The sequence below is a fragment of the Populus nigra genome, chromosome 18 (genome assembly GCF_951802175.1).
Source record: "Populus nigra chromosome 18, ddPopNigr1.1, whole genome shotgun sequence".
NCBI classification, from domain to species: domain Eukaryota; kingdom Viridiplantae; phylum Streptophyta; class Magnoliopsida; order Malpighiales; family Salicaceae; genus Populus; species Populus nigra.
Window position 1 is genome coordinate 8882009 of NC_084869.1, and position 24858 is coordinate 8906866.

The window sequence follows — 24858 nt, forward strand, 5'->3', positions numbered from 1 at the left end:
TTATTAAAATTTTATTTTTAATATTAAAAATATTAATTTAATAAAACATTAAAATTTTATAACAGCATTTTAACAAAATTACTTTTACCCAAACAAAGAAAGGATAATAATAAGGAGATATAATTTGATTAATCAGATTTTATATTTGTTTTTTAGAGGTCATCAGTTTAAGTTTTATAAATCTCAAAGCCATTAGAGATTTATATAGTCGTTAAATTTAAAGCTCGTAAAATTAGTCAAAGTATATACAAACTGACCCGAATATTCATATTAATTAAAAAAACAAAAACAAAAAAAAATTAACTCCAAGGAGCAAGCATGTGTCACGCATGCAGCCAAGCTCAATGGATATACATGTACATGCACATGCACATACATAGCCCACGAGAAAGAACATAAGAAGATAAAAAGGACAGAAGAAAAGTGTTTTTGGATTCGACTCACACTCGTAGTCATTTTTTAATCCTAGCCGTGTGTTTTTGTGTATATAAATAAATTACTTATTGTGCTGGGCTGCATGTTGGTCTCTTTGCCTTTCATGAATGTTTCCTATCTTTCCTACATAAAACCATCTACAAAGGTAGTTGCTTTGCTCTTCTTCTCTTTGCTGTTGCTAGGGTGTGATTATGGCTCAAAAGAGGCAACCGGAGGAGGGCAAGCCTCGTTCTGATGGGAATAATAGCCCTGACGAAAAGAGGAGGAGGTTCGATTTGAAAAGGTGACTTTTTTTTTAATTACTACTATATTCGAAGTGAAGTGGTTTTCATTCGCTTTGATGAATTTTGTTGTTGGGTTGTAAATTATGATTGAGATTGTGGAAGCAATGTGGAAATATGGATTAAAAATGAAGTTTGCTTGCTCGTCTTTGGTGAACAATGAATGCTTTTGTAGAGTTTGAAAACTTTGTTGGGTTTGTGTTGATTCTCACTTGAGATTCTTGTTGACTGTGCTCTGTTAATGAGTAAATATCATATAAAAATTATGAGGGAAATTGTGAAATGAGTGAAGCCTGAATTGCTCTTTATTGTGGTGAGGGAACCAAGGGTGGAGTTATCGGGTGTGATTCTAGTGCTCGTTGAAGTTTTCTTTCACCTTTCTTGTTTCGGTCACTAATCTATTTGTTAATGATGTCTAGTGTGGTTCAGGAGGTGGTTAAAATGCAATCAGTTCAGCATTTGCTAGAGCCAGTTTTGGAGCCGTTGATACGTAGTGTGGTATGTGTGTTTTTTCATGATCAATTGTATTGCAGAATGTTTTATATTACATACAGTTGATTGAGCTTTGATGTTGAAATCAGCATCTTCCTGTTTTGCTCCTGCAACTTCCATTCAGTATGCAGAGCGGCGTGCTAAGATGGTTTATAGTTTGTTAAATTTACAAGCTTGAATAAATGTGACGTAGAAATAAAGGCATCAAAATAGCCCTTTCAAAGTTCAAACATAACATTCTCAAATTAACATAATTTGGAGCTTGCATACTTGCGGTTGTTATCAATGGAACCTTTAGAGGAGTAGCATATTTAAGCTACCCTTCCCCCTCCCTCTGTTGGTTGCAACTTCCTCCATAATGATATGTTCTGATCAAATTATCCCAGCTCGTGCTGCTGTTGCCTTCTCTAGCTATTGAGCCTTCTGTTAACATGTTCCTTTTTTGCTTGATGAGAAGAGGTCTACTTAGCACCAGAATGGTGTGGCTTTCAGTCTGTTAGATTTGAACATCAGGAACCCCTTGCCTAAACTTCTTAACAAGTTGCAACTGCAAATTGCAAACATTGTTTATCACCTCGCCCTTGTCTCTTTCTTAGACGGGATAAACTGTCGATCATTCTGGAACAGAGTGTCTGTGTCTAATAAGCTGGAATTTTTAGCTTCTGTTTCAAGTTGGTTGGGAAGTGCTGTGAACAAGAAAAAGAAACTGGGGTCCAAACTAGAATGGACATTGTAGCCTCTGTTAATGGTATAACAGGCTGTTGGCTACTCCAGGCCTTCTCTTCTACCTTCCATTATAACCCTCCGAGTTCATCTTACTATCATCAATAATTTTTCAATGTTATATACAGTGGCTTTACTTCAGTGACTGCCCAAAGTCTCTTGACGAAGCATGGTCTATTGAGAATGAAATATATCCATTAAAAACCTATGGTGTGTAACAAATGATGAGTGCTAACAAATTAAGATGTTTCCTTGCTTCTTCTTCTGTAAAAACCTTTGTTTCTTTTTTCTGGTTTGCATCTATAGGTCTTCCAACATTGTGTACATGATGTGTTATCTCATTGTTAACGGATTTGGATGCTTTAAAAAATAAACAAATGGTTTTTCAAATGGAACATAATGTGTTAGTTCATATTACTTGTGAACTCTCGCATCTTGTAGTGGTAGTTTATATATAAGAGATTTAATTGATCATATAGAGTGGTAATGAACTTTTTTCTATTATGCTTTTACAGGTAAAAGAGGAAGTCGAATTAGCTCTAAGGAAACATTTGGCCAATATGAAAAGGTAAGAATCAATGGTCTGAAGGTGTTGAATGGTTTATATATCCTTCAAAGGTAATAGGAAGAAGTGAGAAATGTGTGCGCTTAGAAGATTGTGATCCTTACTACCCTTGTAATGGATTCTGTATGGCTCATGTTTCTTATGCATCCTTTTTCAGGAACATCGGGAAAGAGATAGGTTCTTCTGAATCAAAAAGCTTAAAACTGCTGTTTGCAAACAACCTCTCACTTCCAGTTTTCACTGGAGCTCGTATTGAAGGAGAAGAAGGTCCAGTATTAAAAGTGGTTTTGATGGATACTCTTACTGGGAAAATTGTCAACTCTGGTCCCGAGTCTTCTTCCAGAGTGGAAATTGTCGTTCTTGAGGGTGATTTTGATGGTGATGAGGGTGAGAATTGGACACCTGAAGAATTCAAGACTAACATTGTGAGGGAGAGAGAAGGAAAGAAACCCCTTCTTACAGGAGATGTACTCCTCAATCTTAAAGAGGGGATTTGTTTGGTTGGTGAGATTTCATTTACAGATAATTCAAGCTGGACAAGAAGCCGCAAGTTCAGGCTTGGTGTAAGAGCTGTGGACAACTTTGATGGTACTAGCATAAGGGAATCGAAGACAGAATCCTTCATTGTCAGGGATCACCGAGGAGAATGTGAGTTTGCGTGTGCATTTGTTTTTGGCATTCCTTTACTGTTTTCCTCAGAGGCTCAAACTATGAAATTGAAATGGTGTCAGACAAATTTCCGATTAAGATTCTCTGTGTAGAGTCGTTTAAGATGCTTTCATTTTGAAAGCATGAACTCTTTCTTATGGAGGATATGCAATGATTATACCCTGTGAAAACTATACTACAGCAGATGAACAGAGGAAATTGACACTCCTAGGTCCCAAATATATGGTTAATTTGGAAAATGATTGAAATTTCATTTATTTAAATTGAACCAAAATAAAAACTTCTATTCAACCTGTACGAGATTAAAATTTGCATGCTGAATGAAAAATTCTAATTTCTTTTTTCTTTTATAAACAAATAAGTTTAAATTTATTATTTTTTGAACTGAGCACATATCTTTGGGACCAAGGATAAAGGTTGAATCTTTTCCCATATTATAGAATCTTTATTACTTCAAAATTGTGAGTTCTTAGAAATTCTGTGTTGCACATATTCATGCTATTGAATATGTATATATATATATATATATATATATATATATATAAAGAAGTTATTTGATTACGTGAGGCAGAAAATGATATGATGGAAGTGAATAAGAATAAAATTGGCTCTGGTTTGAACATATGATTGAAAGCTTATACAAGTTATCAGGGGAAAGAGATGTTTTCTTGGCAAAAATGTAAAACAGAGAAAAAAAATTTGTGCTCTTAACCATTAGTTTGTGGTTTCAGTGTACAAGAAGCACCATCCCCCATCTCTGTTTGATGAAGTTTGGAGATTAGAGAAGATTGGCAAAGATGGAGCTTTCCATAAGCGATTGAGTCGGGAGAATATCAATAGTGTGAAGGATTTCCTGACCCTTCTTTTTATAGACCCTTCACGGCTTCGCTATGTAAGAATCTATTGTTTTTATCATAAACATTGTATAACATATACCTCCTTGACATATACTTGTGCTTTTGGGTACCCGGTACAATCCTCATCATTTTATCTGTTTGCCTTTTTTAAGAGGGTCCATTCATTACATTTTTTATCTTCAAAATTAGAAAATAGAGAGAAACTTCTGAAAAACAACAACTTCCCCCCATATTGATAACTAGAATAGCTCTTAATTTTATGTTTTAGGGAAAGACTTGAGGCTTTGCAAATGTCCAAGTTGAGACCAGTCTGTTTGATAGATACAGAAGCCCTCTTTTTCTGTGACATATCAAGTAACCCCATCAGACCTGTGTCCACCTTTTCTGCTTCATGTAATTTTTTCCTAGCACCATGGTGGACACTTTATGTCCGTCTGAGTTAAACACCTGTCTTCATTGCCCTAGGCACTGCTCCATGGACGTCTTGTTGATTATCAGAAAGGAGAATAAAAAACTATTTACTTTAAAGGACCATACGTACTGCATGCTTCTAGTTTTGTCTATGTCGCATTTAAGTTTTATGACCTTACAAGAATTTCAACAACTATGACTGCTTTAAATGATGTTTCCATAGTCTTAAAATAACATGAAAATAACATTTTGATGGGTATATGCAGATTCTTGGCACAGGCATGTCCGCTAAGATGTGGGAAGTTACTGTGGAGCATGCTCGAACCTGTGTGATTGATAAGAGAATATTCTTGTATTGCCCTCCTGTTTCTCAACAGAAAACTGGTGTCGTCTTTAATGTCGTGGGACAAGTTATAGGATTGCTTTCAGAATGCCAGTATGTTCCTCTTGATAAGCTTTCTGAAACGGAAAAGGTACAGTTCTCTCACAACCTTGATTTATTTTTCATTACTTTTTTTTCATTCCTTGTTTCCACCAGTCATTTCTGGCTTCTTATACTCAACCCTGCCTTCAGGCTGATGCTCAGAACTTGGTAATCACTGCATTTGAGCACTGGGAGCAAGTCATATCTTTTGATGATGAAGCCTCTCTGGTGGGTGGCTCCTCACAATTATCTGATGTTCCTTACACCTCAAGCTCGCCCCGGACAGAGAATTCTTGTGGAAGCAAGTTTTTGGCTTCACAAAAAATAGAAGGGTTTGATTATGCACAGCCAAGTGCATCTTCTCCAGACATCATGTCATCAATATATACTGTTGGGGGTGGGAGTGGCTTGGATGATTATGCCTTGCAGGGTATTGAAAGTTTGGGTCTTAGATACGACCAGACTTTGAACTTCCCTAGCCAAGTCTCCAACTCCCTCATCTGTGACACTGATTCCTTGGTTCATGCTTTCTGTGACGAGGAGCATCTGCGGTTTTTTGATACAGATCTTCAGACTCAGAACCTTGGTTTAGAAACACAAGCTGATTTACAAAGTGCTGTTGATAGCTTCCTGTTGGCACGCTCTACAGCCGTTGCTGTTGATAAGGCTAAGAGGAGATGGGCAAAGATCTCTAACGTGTTGAAATGGTTCTCCATCAGGAAGCTTGTGGCTAAAAGAAAAAATGGTGTTCGAGGAATTTATAGATATTAGAGTGATGGGCCATAAAAAAAGTTACCAGGTCACAGTGGCAAATGTAGTCTTAGTCAGTGCTTCAGCGAGCAAAGTTTCTCACCTGCAGTAGATGTGGAGGCAAGATGAAGTTTGGTAGTTGTAGATACAGCTGGTTCTTAAACCTTGACTCTAAGTACTGTAGAATGAGTAAATGTTTATCCTTAAATTAGATGGTAAATTTGTATATGTGCTCAAGACTATGAGGTCTCTGGTTTTAGCACCTTGAGTTGAAGCTCGAATGCAAGCAATGAAACTGGTTTGCTTGGAATTCTGTAGCTTTACGTGGATAATTGTTTTTGTTGAGTTATCAAGTATCATTAACACAGCGTAACCAATAAAAAAATAATATCTAGAAGTCTCTATGATAGAAAAATTTAGAATTAATTAAAAATTTATTATTTAATTTTTTTTTTGTTTTTAACAATTTCTTAAAAGTTGGATTATCGCAAACCATAAACCGTTTAATTGTCTGATCTTCAACAGTAATTTAAATAAATCACTAGTGAAAAATCTTCTAAATTTCTATTTAGGAGAAATTACTATTTAAAAAAAGAGATTAATATACTTAGAGTGCTAGCTTTTTATTATGTGACTTATATAGTTTTTTCTTTCTAGCAAACAACCATTTTTTTTAAAAAATAAAAAGCATAATTTACTATTTGTAGGGAAATCTGGAAAACCCTATAAATTGATAAAATATTAATTTGTCTTCTGAATAATATCGATATATTAATTCAAGACAATTTTAAAAATTAACTAAATCAAGTTCTTACTTAATTTTTCTAGATTTAGAAATATAATCTATGTATTAATTATATTTTAGTCTTTAATTTCTAAAATATATTTTAATCAAGTCATACTTAATTAAATCATTATAATTTAATTTCTGACTAATGATTCTTAATGTGTATGACCTATTAAGTTCCTAATATATTGACCTAAATATAAATTATAATTCCAATTAAATAAATTAACAATTTAATTTATTATGAATTCAATGATTGATTAATTTATATTTGAAGATCAGGTGTACCGTTTAACAACGTGTCATAATCATCTAAATATTAAAAAGTCATTGTTGGTTTGACTTAATCTTTTAGTGACTGATTTCTCAGTGTCATTAATATCATTTCATCAATAATGTTCCGATTTAATATTAAAACATGAAGTATGTCTATTATGTTAAATCATAATTGTTCTCTACATAATAGTCATTGATTGTTTGAATAAGATTTGAAACACTTTTCAAATATCATTTCATTTTTACCAAGAATTTCTCAGTCAATACTATTTGAGAACAGATGAAACATTTTCTCTAATTCATATAAGGTAATGAATCATATCTTAATTATTTAAGTACCTTCATATAGTTCATACTCAATGCTTGCCCCTTCGTTATCTCGATTAATATAACATGTAACAAGATCGAAACATAACATTCTTTATATAAGATAACTTAGTAATCTTAAATCTAAGGATCACTTACAAAATCATGATGTGAATTTTTTCATAGACATAGATGATCTCTACAAATAGAATTTTTATATGGGTCAGTTCAGTGTACATATCTTATGACAAGCACCTACGTATTAGTTTTAGGTATCCCTTATACCTCATCTTATGAGAACAATTACTTCCTTTTATAAAGAAATAAACATAATATGTACCAGTTTCTACGACTCTAATAAATGTCCAGTATTTAAGAGATGATCGACCATGAACATTTTAGGAACAATTCTTTGATGCAATATGAATCTCATAATTATAACAACTTTATAATTTTCTTTGTAAAACATTTTTGTCATATGGATTTTATCTTTACTCTAGATTCATAAATCAAAATCAAGTATTAGATTCATTAATCTAATATTATATGAATATTAAAGATAAACTAAGCCTTTATTAATAATAGATATGTATTTAATAATGTCACGTGTAACCAAACGATTAGCTACAAGGTATATTAAACTAACAATCTCCCATTTGTATTAAAGTCAAATGCCCATATATCTAATATCATATTGCTCTATGTAGCATTAATGCTTCTGCATTGATAGTAAGTTGGTAAATGATCTTCTAAATTATCTTTGGTGGGTACTTGTTATATCTTTACATCTTTATTTCATTGATTTATCAAATCAAATGGAATTTTTCAAGTATTTGTTTGGATCATTGATGAGACCATGGTTCATTTGCTTATGTAATAGCTCCATTGTTATTACAGTACAGGGCAACTAGATCAATAATGTTAGGAACCAACCTAGTTCATTAATAAACTTCTTCATCCAAACAACCTCTTTGTTTACTCAAATATGGAGGTGTACTTTTATTCAGTTGTATAATCAATTGTGCTTTTTTGTTTGAAACTTTTCCAACTTAGAGCACTGCCATTTAGAATAAAACATATATGTATTAATTGATATTCACTATTTTTCTAACATTTCATTGAAAAGATCTTAATTCAAACAATTTTGAACTTCTAGTTTATCTTTTACATTGATGGATCCTATAGCTAAATATAGGATACCATTTTTATCATATCTCTCTCAATTTATGTCTTAAAACATATGTTTTTGGAAGGTGGTGTTGTATGCAAAATAGATAATAATCTAATTTTAGATTCTTCTATGCTAAGCTATTTTAACATCTAATATATATGAATGGACTGAGACAATCTAAGAAACCTTCTAGATCTATCTCTATAAATTTCTAGATCCAATATATAGGTTGCTTATCCTAATTTCTTTATGGAGAAATTCTTGGATTTCTAAACCTTTACTGATTAAAGTAAAGAAATGTTGTTTCTTAATAATAATAAGTAATCTATATATAATATTATGATAAAAACATCATTTTCACTAACATTTTATAAACACAAGGTTTGTCCATATTTTTTATGAATTCAAATCTGCTGATTATACCATCAAAATTTGATATTCCTACTCCTTAAAGCTTGCATTGTACATTTGTACATTGCCTTTCATGTTAGTCTTTCTCTTAAAGACCCATTTAGATCTATTGAATTTTATCCCTTCAAGTGGATCAACCAAGTTTCGAACTTGGTTATTACATGAAGTCTATAACTTCAAGTCATTTCTTAAAATAAATATCATATATTAATAAAGGCTTAGTTTATGAGTAATATGTCATTCACAACTTTCATGAGAGGTCCTTATCTCATTAATGCATGATATGTCCTATCAAATTTATAGAAATTTTGTGTTTTTTAAGGTTTGAGTTAAACATCCAATGTTTTAGCATTGAGAATATATATTTCCTCTAGATGTAGTGTTATAAGAGGCATAGAGAATCTCACACTCTTTTAGATAATCCTTGAAATATTTGTTCAAATATTATCCACTTTAATCCAATTAAAGTTTCTTAATACTTATTTCAATATGTATTTTAATTTTATTGAAATTTATATTGAACTTGAACATTTTAAATTCAGGTATATACAAATCATTCATATAATTATCAGATTTATAAAAACATCATTATTATATATAAAAAACAACATTAGTCTTTAATAATAAATTTAATTCATTTAATACTAAATAAAATGAAAACATTTTCTTAAAATACTGGAACAAAATAACAATTTTAAAGTTCTAGTATCAGCCTATTAAGCAAAACAAAATAACTAGTTCTTACAGCTAATGCATAACTAGTTCCTCTAGCTAATGCAGTAACCCTTACTTCATTATTCAGTTATAGGTTCACTTTGCCTTCAACTAATCTTTTACTTTTCTTTAGTTCTTACATGCAATTGTAAATATAAAAATCATATTCGATATCCAATACCTAAGAACTACAATGCAAAGTAGTAAGATAGTTTTCAATTATATACATGCCTGAAGTAGAAGCTTCATTAAGCTTTTTTGTCTTCACAGTTGCAAGGTATTCCTTGCAATTCCTCTTCCAATGTCCTTCCTCATCACAATGATGACAAATGCTCTTGTATTTCTTGATGTCCCCAGTAGGTTTGTTTGCTTTAGAGACATCACCTTTATTCTTTTTATTTTCCTTCTTAGACATTCTAGAAGACTGAATTAGAAGAATTGAGCCATTTTCCTTCTTGAGGGCCTTTTCAACAGTCTTAAACAATTTTAGCAATGTACTATCCAACTTGTTTATGTGATAGTTCATAATGAATTGTGAAAAGATTTAGGGTAGTAGCTGCAAGACCAAATTAACACTTAACTCATGGTCCATGACAAAACCTAATTGACATGATTTCTTAATATAGACAATCATTTGCAAAACATGGTGTTCATTGAAGAACCCCTTGTCATCTTGTAGTGGAACAATTCCTTAAAGGTCTCATACCTCTTAGTCATATTAGCCTTATCAAAACATTATTTGAAATGCATAACCATAGTATGGGCGCATATATTCTCATGTTGCATTTAGAAGTTTATGTGACATACTAGTTAACATCACACATGCAGCTTGTTCATCATCATTAACATAATATTGATCTTCATTCCTAACTTTTTCTTCAGCATCATCACCATGGGAATTTGGAATTGAATTATCTAGAACACACAACCTCTTTGCTTACTTGAGAACAATTCTCACATTTCGAGGTCAATCCAAGAAATTTGGTCTAGTCAATTTATTAGCATCAAATATGTTTCATAGGGATATGTTACTACTCATTTTAATCTACCAACTTGTTTATATAAAGATAGAGAGTATTAGTTTTATGCATACATATTTAAATTCTAAATTTAGATAAAGTTTTTAGTTCTAATTTGGTCTCCCACTATTTTCTTACAAATTAATAGTCATTTCTATTAACTTGGGAAATCTCGCTTAGATTTTTCTAGCAGGTTAGGATCCCATTTAATTTATCCAACTTTGAGTGACTTAATAAATCAAAATAAATTAAATTAGATAGATAACATATTTTATCAATCACATCTCTATATGACTCCTAGATCAATTAGGTGACAACTTTTTATCTAAACATATCTTATATGTTTCACCTAACCCATGCCTCTAAATTCATATTATCATAAGTGACTCATTCAGATTATACAAGTTACTTAAGTATGACCCAATTTTATAGCATTAAATATATTCGATTAACTGTAACCTTGAGTGACTCAATAAATTATCCATAAATAGAACTATGATTTCATGCATATAAAATTGAAAGGCAAATAGTTATGTACTTAATATATTAATGAGAGATTTATTATTAATTAATTAGGCTTCATACATAACATGACATAACAAATATTATACATTTCATACATAACAATTTATATATAAACATACACTCTTAGCATGCCATTTTAGTTGGATGATTACAGACATATCTAAACTAATTCCCTCGAGCCATTGAAGAGGTGGTCAAAACCTAGGTAGTTACTATAAGTCTTCATATGTTCTTTGCAAGCACCATGATTGTATCATTCACCGCTATTCTTTTTTCATCTTGGATTACAAAATAATATTTCTATCTAAATTCCTAAATTTCTAAATTACATAACATTTACATAATTAATTATGAAACCTCAAGTTACATTTGAGGGGAATTAGATGAGTACATAATTTTACAACCTAAAAGCAAAATAGATAAAAAAATAGGACATGCAAGCCCTATTTAATATTACAATCATTCAATCATAAAAATAAAATCATGTTGATCTTTAATGTCCATAATCATCCATCATGCAAAAACAAATTTTAGTATCATGATAAATTATATTGCATGCTTCAATTCTAATTATTGGCTTTATGTGCTACTATAAAATAATATTTTTAACACTTAGAAATATTCAATCAAATCTAATTTCATAATTTCCCAAACAAAACGAATTTTATTTAATATAAATACCATGAAAAACATTTTTCAAAATTTAACAAGAAAATTAATCAAATTAAAATTTTTATTAATATCCTGAACTATTTTAGGATTAATTAAATAAAATTTTCCGGTATAAAAACTCCCTTTGTTTTAGAATTTTTTTTTTCTAAACACCATTTCATTAAACAATTTAATTAAATCTTAATCCAATAATTAGGATATCGCAAAAAGTAAAAATTGAATTAAGCAATTTAATTCATTCCTAATCCTATTAGAAAGATTAATTCTACAATTAATTTAATTTAGGTTTCAATTTTAAAATAAAAAATCAACATTTAATATAAGGAGGGGCAAGATCATAATTCTATACCAAAAGCCAAAATGTAATAAGGAATAAATTCGTAAATTAAACCCCAAAACCCTATTGTAAATAATTATAAATGACATGGGTATAATAGTAATTATACTCCTTAAAACCCTGAAAAGGCATAATCATAATTCTACCCCTAAACATTTCTTCTTCATGCTTTTGCTAGCAGTGGGCTTTCTGCCCACTGTTTACGGCTGGAGCAGCAATAGCCAACGTTGCCGCTGCTAGCCATCAGTACGAGGGACCACCCCTCGCACTAGGCTTCCAACAGTAGCCCATGGTTGCTACCTCTTGCACCTGGTGCTGCAAGCAATAGAGGCCATGGTTTTTTTTTAAGATCTCGCCAGATTCCTGCTAGATCTGCCAAAACAGTATAGAATATCCTTTTAAAAAAAAAGAGAGAAAAAATAGTTTTTGGGAAAAATAATTTTGCACATAAAATTAATTTGAAATTAACACCAATAATAATTAAAACATGCAAAAAACAACCATAATCGTCCAACGATGGTTCTAATACCACTGTTATGTTCCCGAATATCATACATGATGTGAAAACTATAAAACAAAATTATTCAGGAGTCTCTAGAATACCACTGTTAGGTTCCCAAATATCATACATGAAGTGAAAACTATAAAACAAAATTATTCGGAAGTCTCTAGGATATAGATCTAGTTGTTTAGAGATTTATTACCTAAAGATATGATCTTCTTCGGCTTTAAATAATTCTTTAATGGATTGTTGCAAACTACAAGTTGTCTAATTTTCTGGCCTCCGATGATAATCCACACAAACTACCAGTGAAAAATCTCCTAAATCCCTATTTAGAAGAAAAGGATTGTGTATGCCTAAAGTGTTAACTCTTTATTCTCTAACCTGCGTAGGTTTTTTTTTTTGGTCTAACATACAACCACTCTTAGAAAAATAAGAGGTATAACTTACTTACTATTTATAGAAAAATCTTAAAAACTCTATAAATTGGCAAAATATCAATTTTTCTCTGACTAATATCCCTATATTAATTTAAGATAATTTTATAAATTAACTCAATCAAGTCCTTATTTGATTTTTCTAGGTCTAGAAATATAATCTATGTATTAATTATATTTTAGTCCTTAATTTCTAAAATATATTTTAATCAAGTTATACTTATTTAAATCATTATAATTTAATTTATGACTAATGGTTTTTAATGTGTGTGACCCATTAAGTTCTTAATATGTTGATTCAAATATAAATTATAATTCCAATTAAATAAATTAAATAATTTAATTTATTATCAATTCTATAAATAATTAATTTATATTTGAAGATCAGGTGCATCGTTAGGCAACATGTCATGATCTCCAAAATATTAGAAAAGTCATTGGTGGTTTGACTTAATTTTTTAGTGACTGGTTTCTCAGTGTAACTAACATTCTTTCATCAATAATATTTTAATTTAACATTAAAACATGAAGTATGTCTGTCATGTTAAATCATGTTTATTCTTTACATAATAGCCATTGATCGTTTGAATAAGATTTGAACTCTTTTTAAATATGATTCCATCTTTGCCAATGATTTTTCAGTCAATACTATTTGAGAACATATGAAACACTTTCCCTAATTCACCTAGGGTGATGAATCCTCTCTTAATCATTCAAGTACCTTCATATAGTTCATTTTATGCCTAATATTTGCCTGTTTGTTACCTCGATTAAGATAACATGTAACATAATCAAATTATAAAATTCTCTATATAAGATAATTTAGTGATCTTCAAGTTTAAAGATCATTTACACAACTATCACGTTAGCTTTTTCATAGACATAAGTGATCTCTCTACATGAAATTCTCATGCGTGTCAGTTTAGTGTACATGTCTTATAAAAAACACCTACATATTAGTTCTAGATATTTCTTATACCTTAACTTATAAGAACAACTGCTTCAGTTTATAAAGAAAAGAATATAATATATATCAGTATCTACAGCTCTAATAAATGTCCAATATTTAAGAGAGTATCGATCATGAATATTTTAGGAACAATGTTTTGATGCAATAGAAATCCATAATTATAACAACTTTTATAATTTTTTTTGCAAAGCATTTTTGTCCCATGAATTTTATCTTTACTCTAAATTCATAAATCAAATATTAAACTCATTAATCTAATATTATATAAGTTTTTTTTATTAATAATAAATATATATTTATATAAATATAATAATACCATGTATAACTAACCAATTGATTACGAAATATTATACTAACTATTTTGTATTTCTGCATTTTTTTAATGAAGGAAACATTGTATCTTTCAAGTGTCAAGGCTTTGTGTTATTTGGCCTTTTATGTGTGCAGAATGACAGCAAACTAAGAAAAATGAAGGGAGAGAAAATAATTTGCTGGAATTACATTTTTCATTTATCTATGCTCTCCTTGAATATACACGAGAATAGATAACGAACTCCTTCAAAAAAAAGTCATAACTCCACTTAGAGTCAGTACTAGTCCACTTAAAATATAATTGAAATAATCATATAGTAGGTGGTCCAGTGATAAAAGCTCGAGATTAAGAGGTTTGTTTCTCCTATAGTTTCAGATTCGAGCCATGTGGTTGCTAATATAATGACCATTGGAGACTTACATGGTTGTTAACTTTAGAATCTGTGGGATTAGTCGAGATACGCGCAAGCTGGCCCGAACATCTATGTTAATTAAAAAAAAAAACCATGATTGAAATTTCTTAAAATGAAGCAAGGTTATTTATTAAAATTCTTAAAAACTCTTAAATTTCTTAAAATTTCTAGTAAATAATTAACTTTGTATACATATAATTTCTTAAAATTTTAATATTATTTATTAATCTCAAGTTGGATAAATTAATATTTATATGCAACTCCAAACTAACCTTTTACTTTGAGATCTTATTTTAACCTCATCAAGTCTAAAAAAATTCTTATCCATTGTGTTCTAGTAAAATTGTGATATCCAATGCCATTTCTGACACGTCAATTACACGAAGTTGGGGTGCACCGCATAAAACGAAAAACAAAAGAAAGATAGGGGCACATATTGAAAAATGGTGAAAATATGGAGCAAAAAAGAAAATAAAAGAAATGTAGGGTTAAATGCGTAAAAGTAAGAGTAGTATACTGCTCTATGTACTTTGGAAGCTCGTGTAGAAAGACGAATCGCAGTTGGCAAAAGAAAAAGAAATAGGAGAAAGGAAAGAAAGTATGGGCTTGTTACTGAAGAATTACTCGACAATCACTTCTCATTACCGATCTCAATCTCAGGTATTTGGGTTTTTAGGGTTTAGTATTTAGAGTTTGAGCTGTGTTATTTTCTTGTCCTTTGAATTTATTTGTTCGTTGTTCTTTCAGACACAGGGCGCCTTCTCTCTTTTGCGTCGCGGATTCCATGTTGAACCTGGTCCTCGCGAGCAAGCTGTTAGTCTCTCCCTCTCTTTCTTCTTAATTATTCATATCCCAAATCATTTTTTCCCCATTAGTTACTTGTAGTAGTATGCAAGCATTGAAGCATTTTTATTAGCAAAATCAGCCCACCTTTGTTGTCCCCTTTTTTTCTTTGGTTGCAAAATGATGAGGCTTCGTTGGTTTTATTCATAAATCTAGGTCGATTTGAGCTGTGTAATTCTTGAGGTAAATAAATAAATCCCAACAAGGATTCAATAAACTTTTGGATTAATCTTGTTTTTCCGATCATTTTGCAACTAATTTCTCCATAGACATCGCCTTTGCTTTGCACTTTTCTGTATGATTTTGTTGGGAAAACTTCTGAAGTGCTTTTTATCAGGAATAAAAGCCTACCCTTCTATTTAATTCCCTGAGTTGCAGAAAGATACCCCATTTATAATAAATCTGTCATCTAATTCTCTTATTATCGCTTACATTTTTTAACTTTCATTCACCTTAGAAGTTAATGCCAGTATATATTAAATTGTGTTTACAGCAAACTAGTAAGACTCTACCCTTCTTTCCTTCACATGAGGTCACGGGTCCTTTATGGTGAAACTAGAAATCAATTTATTGTTCCATGCTCTTGGGGCTTGTCTTAAGCAGTAAAGAGCGAGTTGTAGTCTATAAGCATTCTCTACTTTTACATTCACAACATAGCCTTAAGGTTTAATTGCTTGAACTTCTTCTAGTCCACTGAAGCTGAGTTAATGTCTTGTTAAAATACATGACATTCAAAATGGGTTGCGAAGAGTAAGATTTGTTCTTGCAGATTCAGTCTGTGGAACAGGTACAATCATTTCGTTGCCTGGCTGTTTCAAATAACTTCTTGCCACCAGCTGAGTCTTGTGATTTTGGTTTAAAATGCCTGCTCCAATCTGTAGTGCATGGCACTTTTCTGTTCGTGTGCCTTGATATAATCCATTAGTTCATATGTTGTAAGTCAACGTCTGTCATCTTCTCAACTGCACCTATATGTTCAAGTTAAATTTTCAAGGGCTTCTTCACCAACTTCTTCTCCATTTCAATTTCACCAACAGCTCTCTATGTGGTTTATAATTTCAACAGCCATTCATGAAGAATTACCAACAAGTTAATTGTCCTCCACTGCTTTCAAATTCTCTTTGCAATGTCTGCATCTTTACAGTGATTTCTTTTCTAATCCTTAAAACTCAAAAGTTTCCTACCTATGTATTGCCTTTTAACTCCACTCGTTCTTGGATGTATTTGCCTGCCATTTTCTGGATTACCCCTAATCCTCCAGCTTTTCCCTTCTCAATTTTCCTTTTAATCCTTTCTTCCATGCTATTGCCCATGATGGCTGTTCTTTGTATCTCTCCTCCACCAATTTCTGTAGAATTCCAGTATTCATGGTGATTTTCAGAATTAGGAATCTGATATGAGGAATACAGTTAAAAAAAAAAAAAAAGGTCTTGCACTTTGTGCAGGCATAGAAAGGCTTTCATACTAAATTTGAATGTAGCAGGTGGAAACAAAGATGGATAATTGATCTTACTAATACAACAGCAACTGTACAAGAGCTAAATGAGTTGTCCCAAAATCCTTCTACTCAAGATGGGGCAGTTTTTGTTAATTTTTGACAAACTCATCACTGTTGATACTTTACAATCTGTTTTAAAAACCAATTTCACAGTCTAGGGAATACAGAGTCATTAAAACCAGGAAACTACCTCCTGCAGTTGTAGAGACGTGAAATTTTCATAGTATAGGAAATAACAAAGTTATGTCCTTATGGAGTCGGTGATAAACTGCTGGATATGTACAACTGCTGCGCTTTATCAACTGTTTGAAACCCAATTTCATAGTCTAGGAAATATGCAGAGCCAAAAACCAGAAAAGTATAAACATGAAAATTCCTAAGTTACCTCTTAACAGGCAATTCTACTTTTAAATAATCAATTGCTAAAAATAACTGAATATGTGATTGCTGAGGTTCATATATGAGTAACGTGCTAATTTGTTTACCTTACAGCTCCTGGCCGAAGATCCATCTCTTAAGCGATTCAAATCACATAAGAAGAGTGTGTGGAGACTCAAAAGATTTGGAGATGTTCTGACACTTGTTGTTGTAGCAGGTAATCTGATGTTGCTGGTGTAACTGGAAGAAAATTGCGTGTAGTTCTGAAAAATTGTTTTTGGTACAAAACTATATAAAAATATTGGTAATTGGTTAAACCTCATTGGTGGGGGTTCTTTGGTGTGCTACAAGAATTAGACTAGAGGAATTTAAAATATTTGGATGGTATAGAATTGAAAAAACATGTGGGTGTCAAACTTTTTGCGTGTAAATGTCATTGTTAATTGAAATGATTATTGACTTTCCAAAGAGCACATTTAAACTAAAAGATGAATTGAGCATTTATTAGTGTCAGTGATAGCATGCATGTACTTTTACCTGTAAAACTGATTAGAACAACTTTAAGCAGCAATATGGAAGCTTCAACTTGGTCGTATGCTCTACTATGCCTCAGTATTTCATATCACGATGACTGGCAATGCAATCTGATGCGCTGGAGACTTTGGTGTCTTGTCATGCTCTATGTTTGTTATTTTTTACTATACTTGGTTGTATGCTCTACTTTATTTTTGAATAATAATGTGATTGCTTAAATTGAACCAGAGATCCTCTGCACAGTATAGTTTATCTTCCCTGGAATTGCAGTCTTCTACCAAAGCCGTCTCTGTTACAACTGGTAGTATTCTCATACGCTTTGTACTGTGTTTTTGTTTCAGGCTGTTGCTATGAAATTTATGTCAAAACAGTAATGCGGGAAGAAGCTCGGAAACAGGCAAAGGAAAGTGCATGATTGGGAGTTTAGTGTCTGAAATTTCTGTTTCTGCCAAGAACATCAGATCCTCTTCAATTTTGTCAGTGTCCAATAAGTAGTAACTATCATGATGTGATCAAATGCTTGCCCTCAAAAGCTTCTGTTTTTCGGTCGTGTAATAAAGTTCGTCTTTTGTCATGCCATATTTATAAAATAAGCATATGGGAAAATTACCCCAGTTGCGTCCTGTTTTTTTGGGACCCCGTAGTCATTTGAATTGGCATCTGTTTCGTTCCATCCTTCACCTATTGAAAGATCGAAGCACATAAATTAATGGATTTATTTTATTTTGGTTAAAAAATCCAGTTATATAGCTTTTTTTTTCAGTTCCATCTAAATAATATTATTAATAAATAAAAAATATTTTACAATAATTATTCTAACCACGCAAACCTTGAACAGCAAGTCAAATTCAGAGATTTCATAAAGATTCGTTGTTGATTCTGTCAAACAAATGCAAAAAACTTAAAATGGCAAATCCTCAACAAAGCTACAGAACTTCAAGCATTCCAGTTTTACAACTCGCAAACGAGTTTCAACTATTTGGACTACCATCAAGAAAGTGGTAACCTCCTGCAATTTTACAATAATTATAGACAATCTTACATCTGAAGATGCTCTTGGTTGTGCATGATCAAGTCCACCTATCTTCTGCTAGACCAAAAATTTTCTTCCACTACAATTTTCTGTCTGAGGTGAGATCAAGGTGTATGTTAGAAAATTATGAATAGCCTCCCAGAGAGGTTTCATGATCAAGACATCACTTGCTTTCAGAGCCCGAATGTACTGATCACTGAAGTTTTGAGCATCGGCCTGAAGACAGAGTTGACAATAAGAAGCCAGAAACAAGAATCAGAAGCCAGGCATGCAAAAAGAAATTGCAGATTTAAAAAATTATGATTTTTGAATATATATATATATATATATATATATATATATATATATATATATAAGCATTATTGCTTTAGTTAAATGTTCTTTGTATAACCTGCTGGAAAGTAGTAGATATTGCTTTTCAAAATACTTTTCACTTAAATATTGATCCACAATTAGACTAGAAAAAAAAAATTGCTTAGAAAGGAAGATGTTCACGATAATTTTAGGTCAAAGGCTTATTAAGAGGGCTATCATTGAAGATGACAGGTCGATCTTGGTTGAAGAAAATAGTGGCGTGTGGCCAGAGAAGATTGGTCAAGAGATGAAAGGTTGAAGATGAGTCTTTTTTTTGTTGTTTTTTTTAATATAATTTCTTGCATTTTAATTAATATAATTTTCTTATCTTTTAAAACTCTTGTATTTTCATACATTGTGATATTTTTAGAATGGAGTGTCTATATTAATGGTACGGGACTTGAGATCCTCACTTTATTTTGTAAGAGGTAGTTGTCGTCTCATTATAGATTTAATTATATAAATATTTTCTTAAAAGTTTGTGTTTTATCAATTATTCATCTAACATTTCATCCATTTATCAATAAGATATTTTGTCTCCTTTCATAATTAAAACTAATAGAAAATGCCTTTCGTGCTTGATATATTTATGATAATGAATAATTATTTTAATGGTGACATTGATATTTATTCTTTTAAGAATATATGTAGAAAGTTTTATTTGAGAAAAAAAATCATTAAAAATTATGAAAAATATAATAAATGTGAAATTAAATAAACAAAGAAAAGCATAAAACAAAATTTAATAATTAAAAAAAATAATCAATGAAAATATAAAATAATGAGCATTAAAAAGCTAAATTCACTTAAAATTCATTGAATATATTGCAAATATGTTTCATCTAGATTTATTTCAGAAAAAGGAAAACAAAAACTCTATACTAAGTTTATACTATGAAGAAGAGATGAAAATTAATTTAATTTCAAAATCAAATTCACATTTATTTTTCTTGATCAACCCTTTTGTCCTCTTCATTTTTCTTTCTCAATCTATTTTCACCTTTTTCAATCTATTTTCACCTTTTTCAATTTCATCATCATATGTCCAATTTCATAGTTCAAAAATCAATAATAGCAATCATCTAATAGATGGTTCAGTGATAAGAGTTTAGGACTAAAAAATTTGTTTTTCTTGTAATTTCGGATTTGAGTTTTATAATTGCTAATATAATGGTCACTGGAGGCTTACATGATCGTTAACTTCAAGGCCCGTGGAATTAGTTAAGATGTGCGCAAACTGACCCGAACATCCATGTTAATAAAAAAAAAATCAATAATAGCAATCTCATGTATCGACGGAAAAACTCGAGAAAAATAATAATTCGAGGAGCAGAAGGATGAAATATGCTATTAATTAGGCGTGAGAGAATTATTATATAACCTAATTTAAGGGAATTGCTCTCTCATAACCTGTTTTCAATCTTTAGACAAGTTTATTTCTTTAGAATGCTTTTTTTTTTTTTTCTCAAAGCCTCTAACGCACAAGGATATATATATATATATATATCCTTGTGCGTTAGAGGCTTTGAGAAAAAAAAAAAAAAGCATTCTAAGGAAATAAACTTGTCTAAAGATTGAAAACAGGTAGTATATTTGAATGGTAATAATAAGAAATAAAGAAGATAAACTCTTTAATTGATAATAAAATGTTTAATAAATGTGATTGCATAAAAGAAATACAATTATTTCCATCACGTTACTTAGTGACACGTTTCAATTATATCTATGCAACCTCTATTAATCCGGTTTCTTTGTTTATTTTAGTATCCAAGTTGGGATGGTAAAATCATAGTTTTAAAACCCGGTTTGGTCTGGCGGGTTAATTTGGGATTCAGTTGACTCAGAACTGGAATTGGGCTGGTTTAAAAAAAAATAGAGAAAGAAAAAACCTGGTGTGACCCGGTAACTCGGCGACCCGGTTGACCCGGTCAAAAACCTCATTGCAATCCGTTGACTTTTATTTTTTTTATTAAAACGATATCGTTTTGATTTTAAAAAAAATTAACTCAGGTAACCCAGTCAAAACCTGAAACCCAAGTCTTGAACTAGACCAGATCTAAAAACTATGAGTAAAATTACAAAAAGAAACATGTTTGATACTGGCAAACTTCCCGCCTCAATATTAAAATCATTGAAGGATGTGAGGTGGAAATAGTATTTATAATTTTCTTTTCATTTGTTCTTTTCATTTTTTCATTTGCTCCATTCCCTTAATTGAGTCTTTTTACTTTTTATTAAACAATTGCATTTCGATTTCATAAAATTGATGCTAAGTGAACTATAAAATGATGTTTAGATGATGAATAATAAACCACCTTAAACTTATTTTTTTCATTCACATCCTTTTTTTTAATTGAGTCCTTTTTTTTGTTTATATCATTTTTTTAATTGAGTTATTTTGCCTTTTCATTTGATTGTAATTTGATTTTGCAAAATTTATACTCTGGAGACCATGAAATGATGTTTAGAATCATGGACATGCGAGACAATGTAAAATAAAAAACTATTAAAAAAAGATAGAAATGCAATATAAAAAAAATATAGTCTATTATGAGTTGTAATTATTACACACAATGTTTTCTTTAATTTTTCTTTGTTACTTGATTTTTTTTATTTTCAATTTCATCATTTCATGTTAGGTTGACTTGGGATTAGATTTGATATTTTGTTTTGGTTGGTTTTATATGGAGCTCTTGTGATGTTAATGCTTGACTTGGCAAAATAAAACTTAATTTTATTGATCAAACCAATTAAAACTTTAGAGATCTAGTTTTAAACTCAAACAAATATTCAATATCTTTTTCTAAAAAATAGCATTCTTATCTCAACTTCTCAACTCAATCTTTGATTGAAATTATCAGATTTGTTATTATTTATTGGCACATATAATTCTCATTTTATTTTATTGAACACACGTATAGATGTTTCAGTTTGTAGTTACAATTTTTCTTGATGTTAAAAAAACTATTATACATTGAGAATACTTCATCCCACAGCATAACATAGGAATCAAGCTAGTTTTTTCTCTCAATGATGCAAGGGACGTTGATTGTGGGAAGCATATTAAAAAGAAACTAAAAGAGATATTGTTTATACCGTGTATTGCCTCACAAAACACTATTCATTACAATAGTTTTTTCTTTTGCTTTTTTTTTTAATTCTTCCTTGAAATTTCTTTTATTTGAGATTGGATTTCATAATTTGTTATGGTTCTTTTTATGTAGTTATCCTAGTCTCCTTACTTGTGTTGTGGGTATGGATAAAAAGCTAAAAGAGATAGTCTTTTTACTGTGCACTACCTCAAAAAAACACAATTTATTGCAATAATATTTTTTTAAAAAAATATTTTTTTATTTCATCATTCAACCTCAAGAAAACACCATTCATTGCAATAATATTTTCTTCTTCTTTTTAAATAATTTTTTATTTCATCCTTCAACATTTAGTTTATAAAAGATTATGTTTCATGATTTGTTATTATTTGCTTTCTATTTGATTATCTCAGTCTCTTAACCCGTGTTGCAAGCTTGGTGGGTTAACCCAGTTGACTCAGGTTTTTTTTTTCTTTTCTTAATTAATATTTCTTTTCAAGTTCATCATTCAATATTAGGTTAATTAAGAATTAGACTTCATAATTTGTTTCGATTTATTTTTTATAATGTTATCATGTTCTCATGACCTAAGTTATGAGTTTTGTTCATTAACCTGAGTTGACTCCAGTCATTTTATTGTATCTTTTTTTTTAGATTGAATTTTTTTTCCAATTTCATCCTTCACACAATTGATTGAAAGCATGAATTTTTTTGTTTGGAAAAATAAATTTTTTTATTAGAGACCATACAAGAATCAAACAAATGTCAATTGAAAAAGGGGAAAACAAAAGAACCATAAATAGTAATAGCAAAATATCAACAGACATTTATCTATCGTGAAACGAGAAGAAGAAAAGAAAACATTGCAGGTCTGATACAAGACTTATTTATAGCTTATAAAAGTGCCCAATAATCCTAGGAACTGAAGGAGAAGTTGCCACCGTTTTGGTTTCCATGTTAGAATAGGATTCTAATCTCAGTCTTGTATTTATTATTTTTTTAAAAAAGAAAAGGATGTTGTCTTTAATGCTTCTCTTTGCCACCTCTTGGTATCCTGCTAATATTAGGAAATACAATTAAGTTGCTGAATTATTCTCCTTGAGTAAAAAGGAGATTGTGTCATGTGTTTCTAAGTCAGCTTGAATTCCTTTGTTTTCTTTGTTGTGTTTTCTCTTCACCTGAGAATGAAATAAAATAAAATAATAAATCCTAATATTTAAAGGAATAATCAATGTTCCCACATATAATAAGAAATCCAATATTAGTTAGAATTCCACAAAACACATGGAAACATCACATAACAAGGCTGACCGAAATTGAAACAAAATTGATAGCTTTATTGTCAAAACTTGATGGCTCAAATAAGGATGGTTGGTCCCTTCTTGCACATGGATTAAATGCACTAAGGTCTCCTTTTGATGCTTTAAAGGATCTCTAAGTTCAGCCTTAGCCGAAACTTGCATAACCAGTTCATTCAATGCTTCTTTTAAGGCTTTCGCTTTGGACTTTGTGATGGGTCCACTTGGAACATGTAATGGGTCCTTAGTATTCACGGGCTTATCCACATCAATCCTGCTGCATTGCTTCGATGTAATTGAGATGCATTACCCTGATAAAGTAATACATCATTTTGGTCTGTTTTAGCACATCCCGGATTATGTTGATACCGGTTACGAGCTGCATAGTATCAGACATAAAGGTAAGCGGGAAGGGAATTAGTTGGTGATTTATGCAACTTTAGATATTTAGGATGCTAGGATAAATTAGATATTTGAGGAGTGGCCTTCAAAGATTGATTTAGATACCTATATGAAATGATATTTTTTTTTCCATTATATGTCAGATTAATACACCTACATGGTTGTGTTTCCCAAGGCGTCCACAATATGATGCATTATAAGTCTCAATATCCAATATATAATTGATTAGTATGCAATATATATTTAATATTATTAATGTTATTATAGATGATAAATGCTAATTATTTTTAATGTATGTATATAGATTTATCATTTATTATAGGAGGCTCGAAAAGCAACAATTACCATCCATGAAGATATTGATGAAATAGGACATGTCGTTGCCCAACATTACGCTAAATTTGTATCGTGATGGACTTCAGGAGGTTGGAGAGGCTCAACATCTCAAAGTGGTATTAACAAAAGATGAAATTATTTATCATGAAATGGGACATGTAGTTGGGGATGTCGGTTCATCCACGAGCATCCCAGACTTGTGTATGAGCTGAGATGATTTTGGTGTTGACCTCTATATGGGCATTATAGGTCTGTCCTCGAGTTGTAGGGTGGTGGTGTAGGCCTATTCACAAGCACTCCAGGCTCATCTATAAGTTAAAGATAATTTTTAGATGTAGTTAAATTATATGATTTAATTTTATAAGAATTATGATTTTATTTTAAATTTAATAAAATTTTATGTGAATCATTGTGTTTAATTATGAATTGTTAATTTTTAATTTGGATGAATCATGAGGTGTGTTGATCTTTTAATTGGTGTGTTGATCTTTTAATTGTGTTAGAGAGATTAATAATAAATTTTCTTAATTGTGGTGTTGGGATGTAGTTGGGTTGTGAAAATTGTAATGCTGGTTTTTTTTTTTTTTTTTTGATAAAGAGTTAAGCTAGGTTAGAAAAACTAAACTGAAAA

At 30.9% G+C, this 24858-nt stretch overlaps 2 protein-coding genes across 2 annotated transcripts; both read left to right on the forward strand.

Moving 5' to 3' along the window:
- Positions 1–459: 459 nt before the first annotated feature.
- On the forward strand, positions 460–5917 carry LOC133678107 (calmodulin-binding protein 60 A-like). The gene is made up of 7 exons (XM_062100305.1): positions 460–718; positions 1136–1214; positions 2447–2499; positions 2654–3144; positions 3897–4057; positions 4700–4906; positions 5008–5917. The coding sequence occupies exons 1-7, from the start codon at positions 627–629 to the stop codon at positions 5626–5628; spliced, it is 1704 nt and encodes a 567-aa protein (XP_061956289.1). The 5' UTR covers positions 460–626; the 3' UTR covers positions 5629–5917.
- Positions 5918–14972: 9055 nt separating this feature from the next.
- On the forward strand, positions 14973–18335 carry LOC133678165 (succinate dehydrogenase subunit 7B, mitochondrial-like). The gene is made up of 4 exons (XM_062100393.1): positions 14973–15119; positions 15207–15272; positions 17293–17395; positions 18054–18335. Exons 1-4 carry the CDS (start codon positions 15060–15062, stop codon positions 18125–18127), a joined length of 303 nt encoding a protein of 100 aa, XP_061956377.1. The 5' UTR covers positions 14973–15059; the 3' UTR covers positions 18128–18335.
- The last annotated feature ends 6523 nt before the right edge of the window (positions 18336–24858 follow it).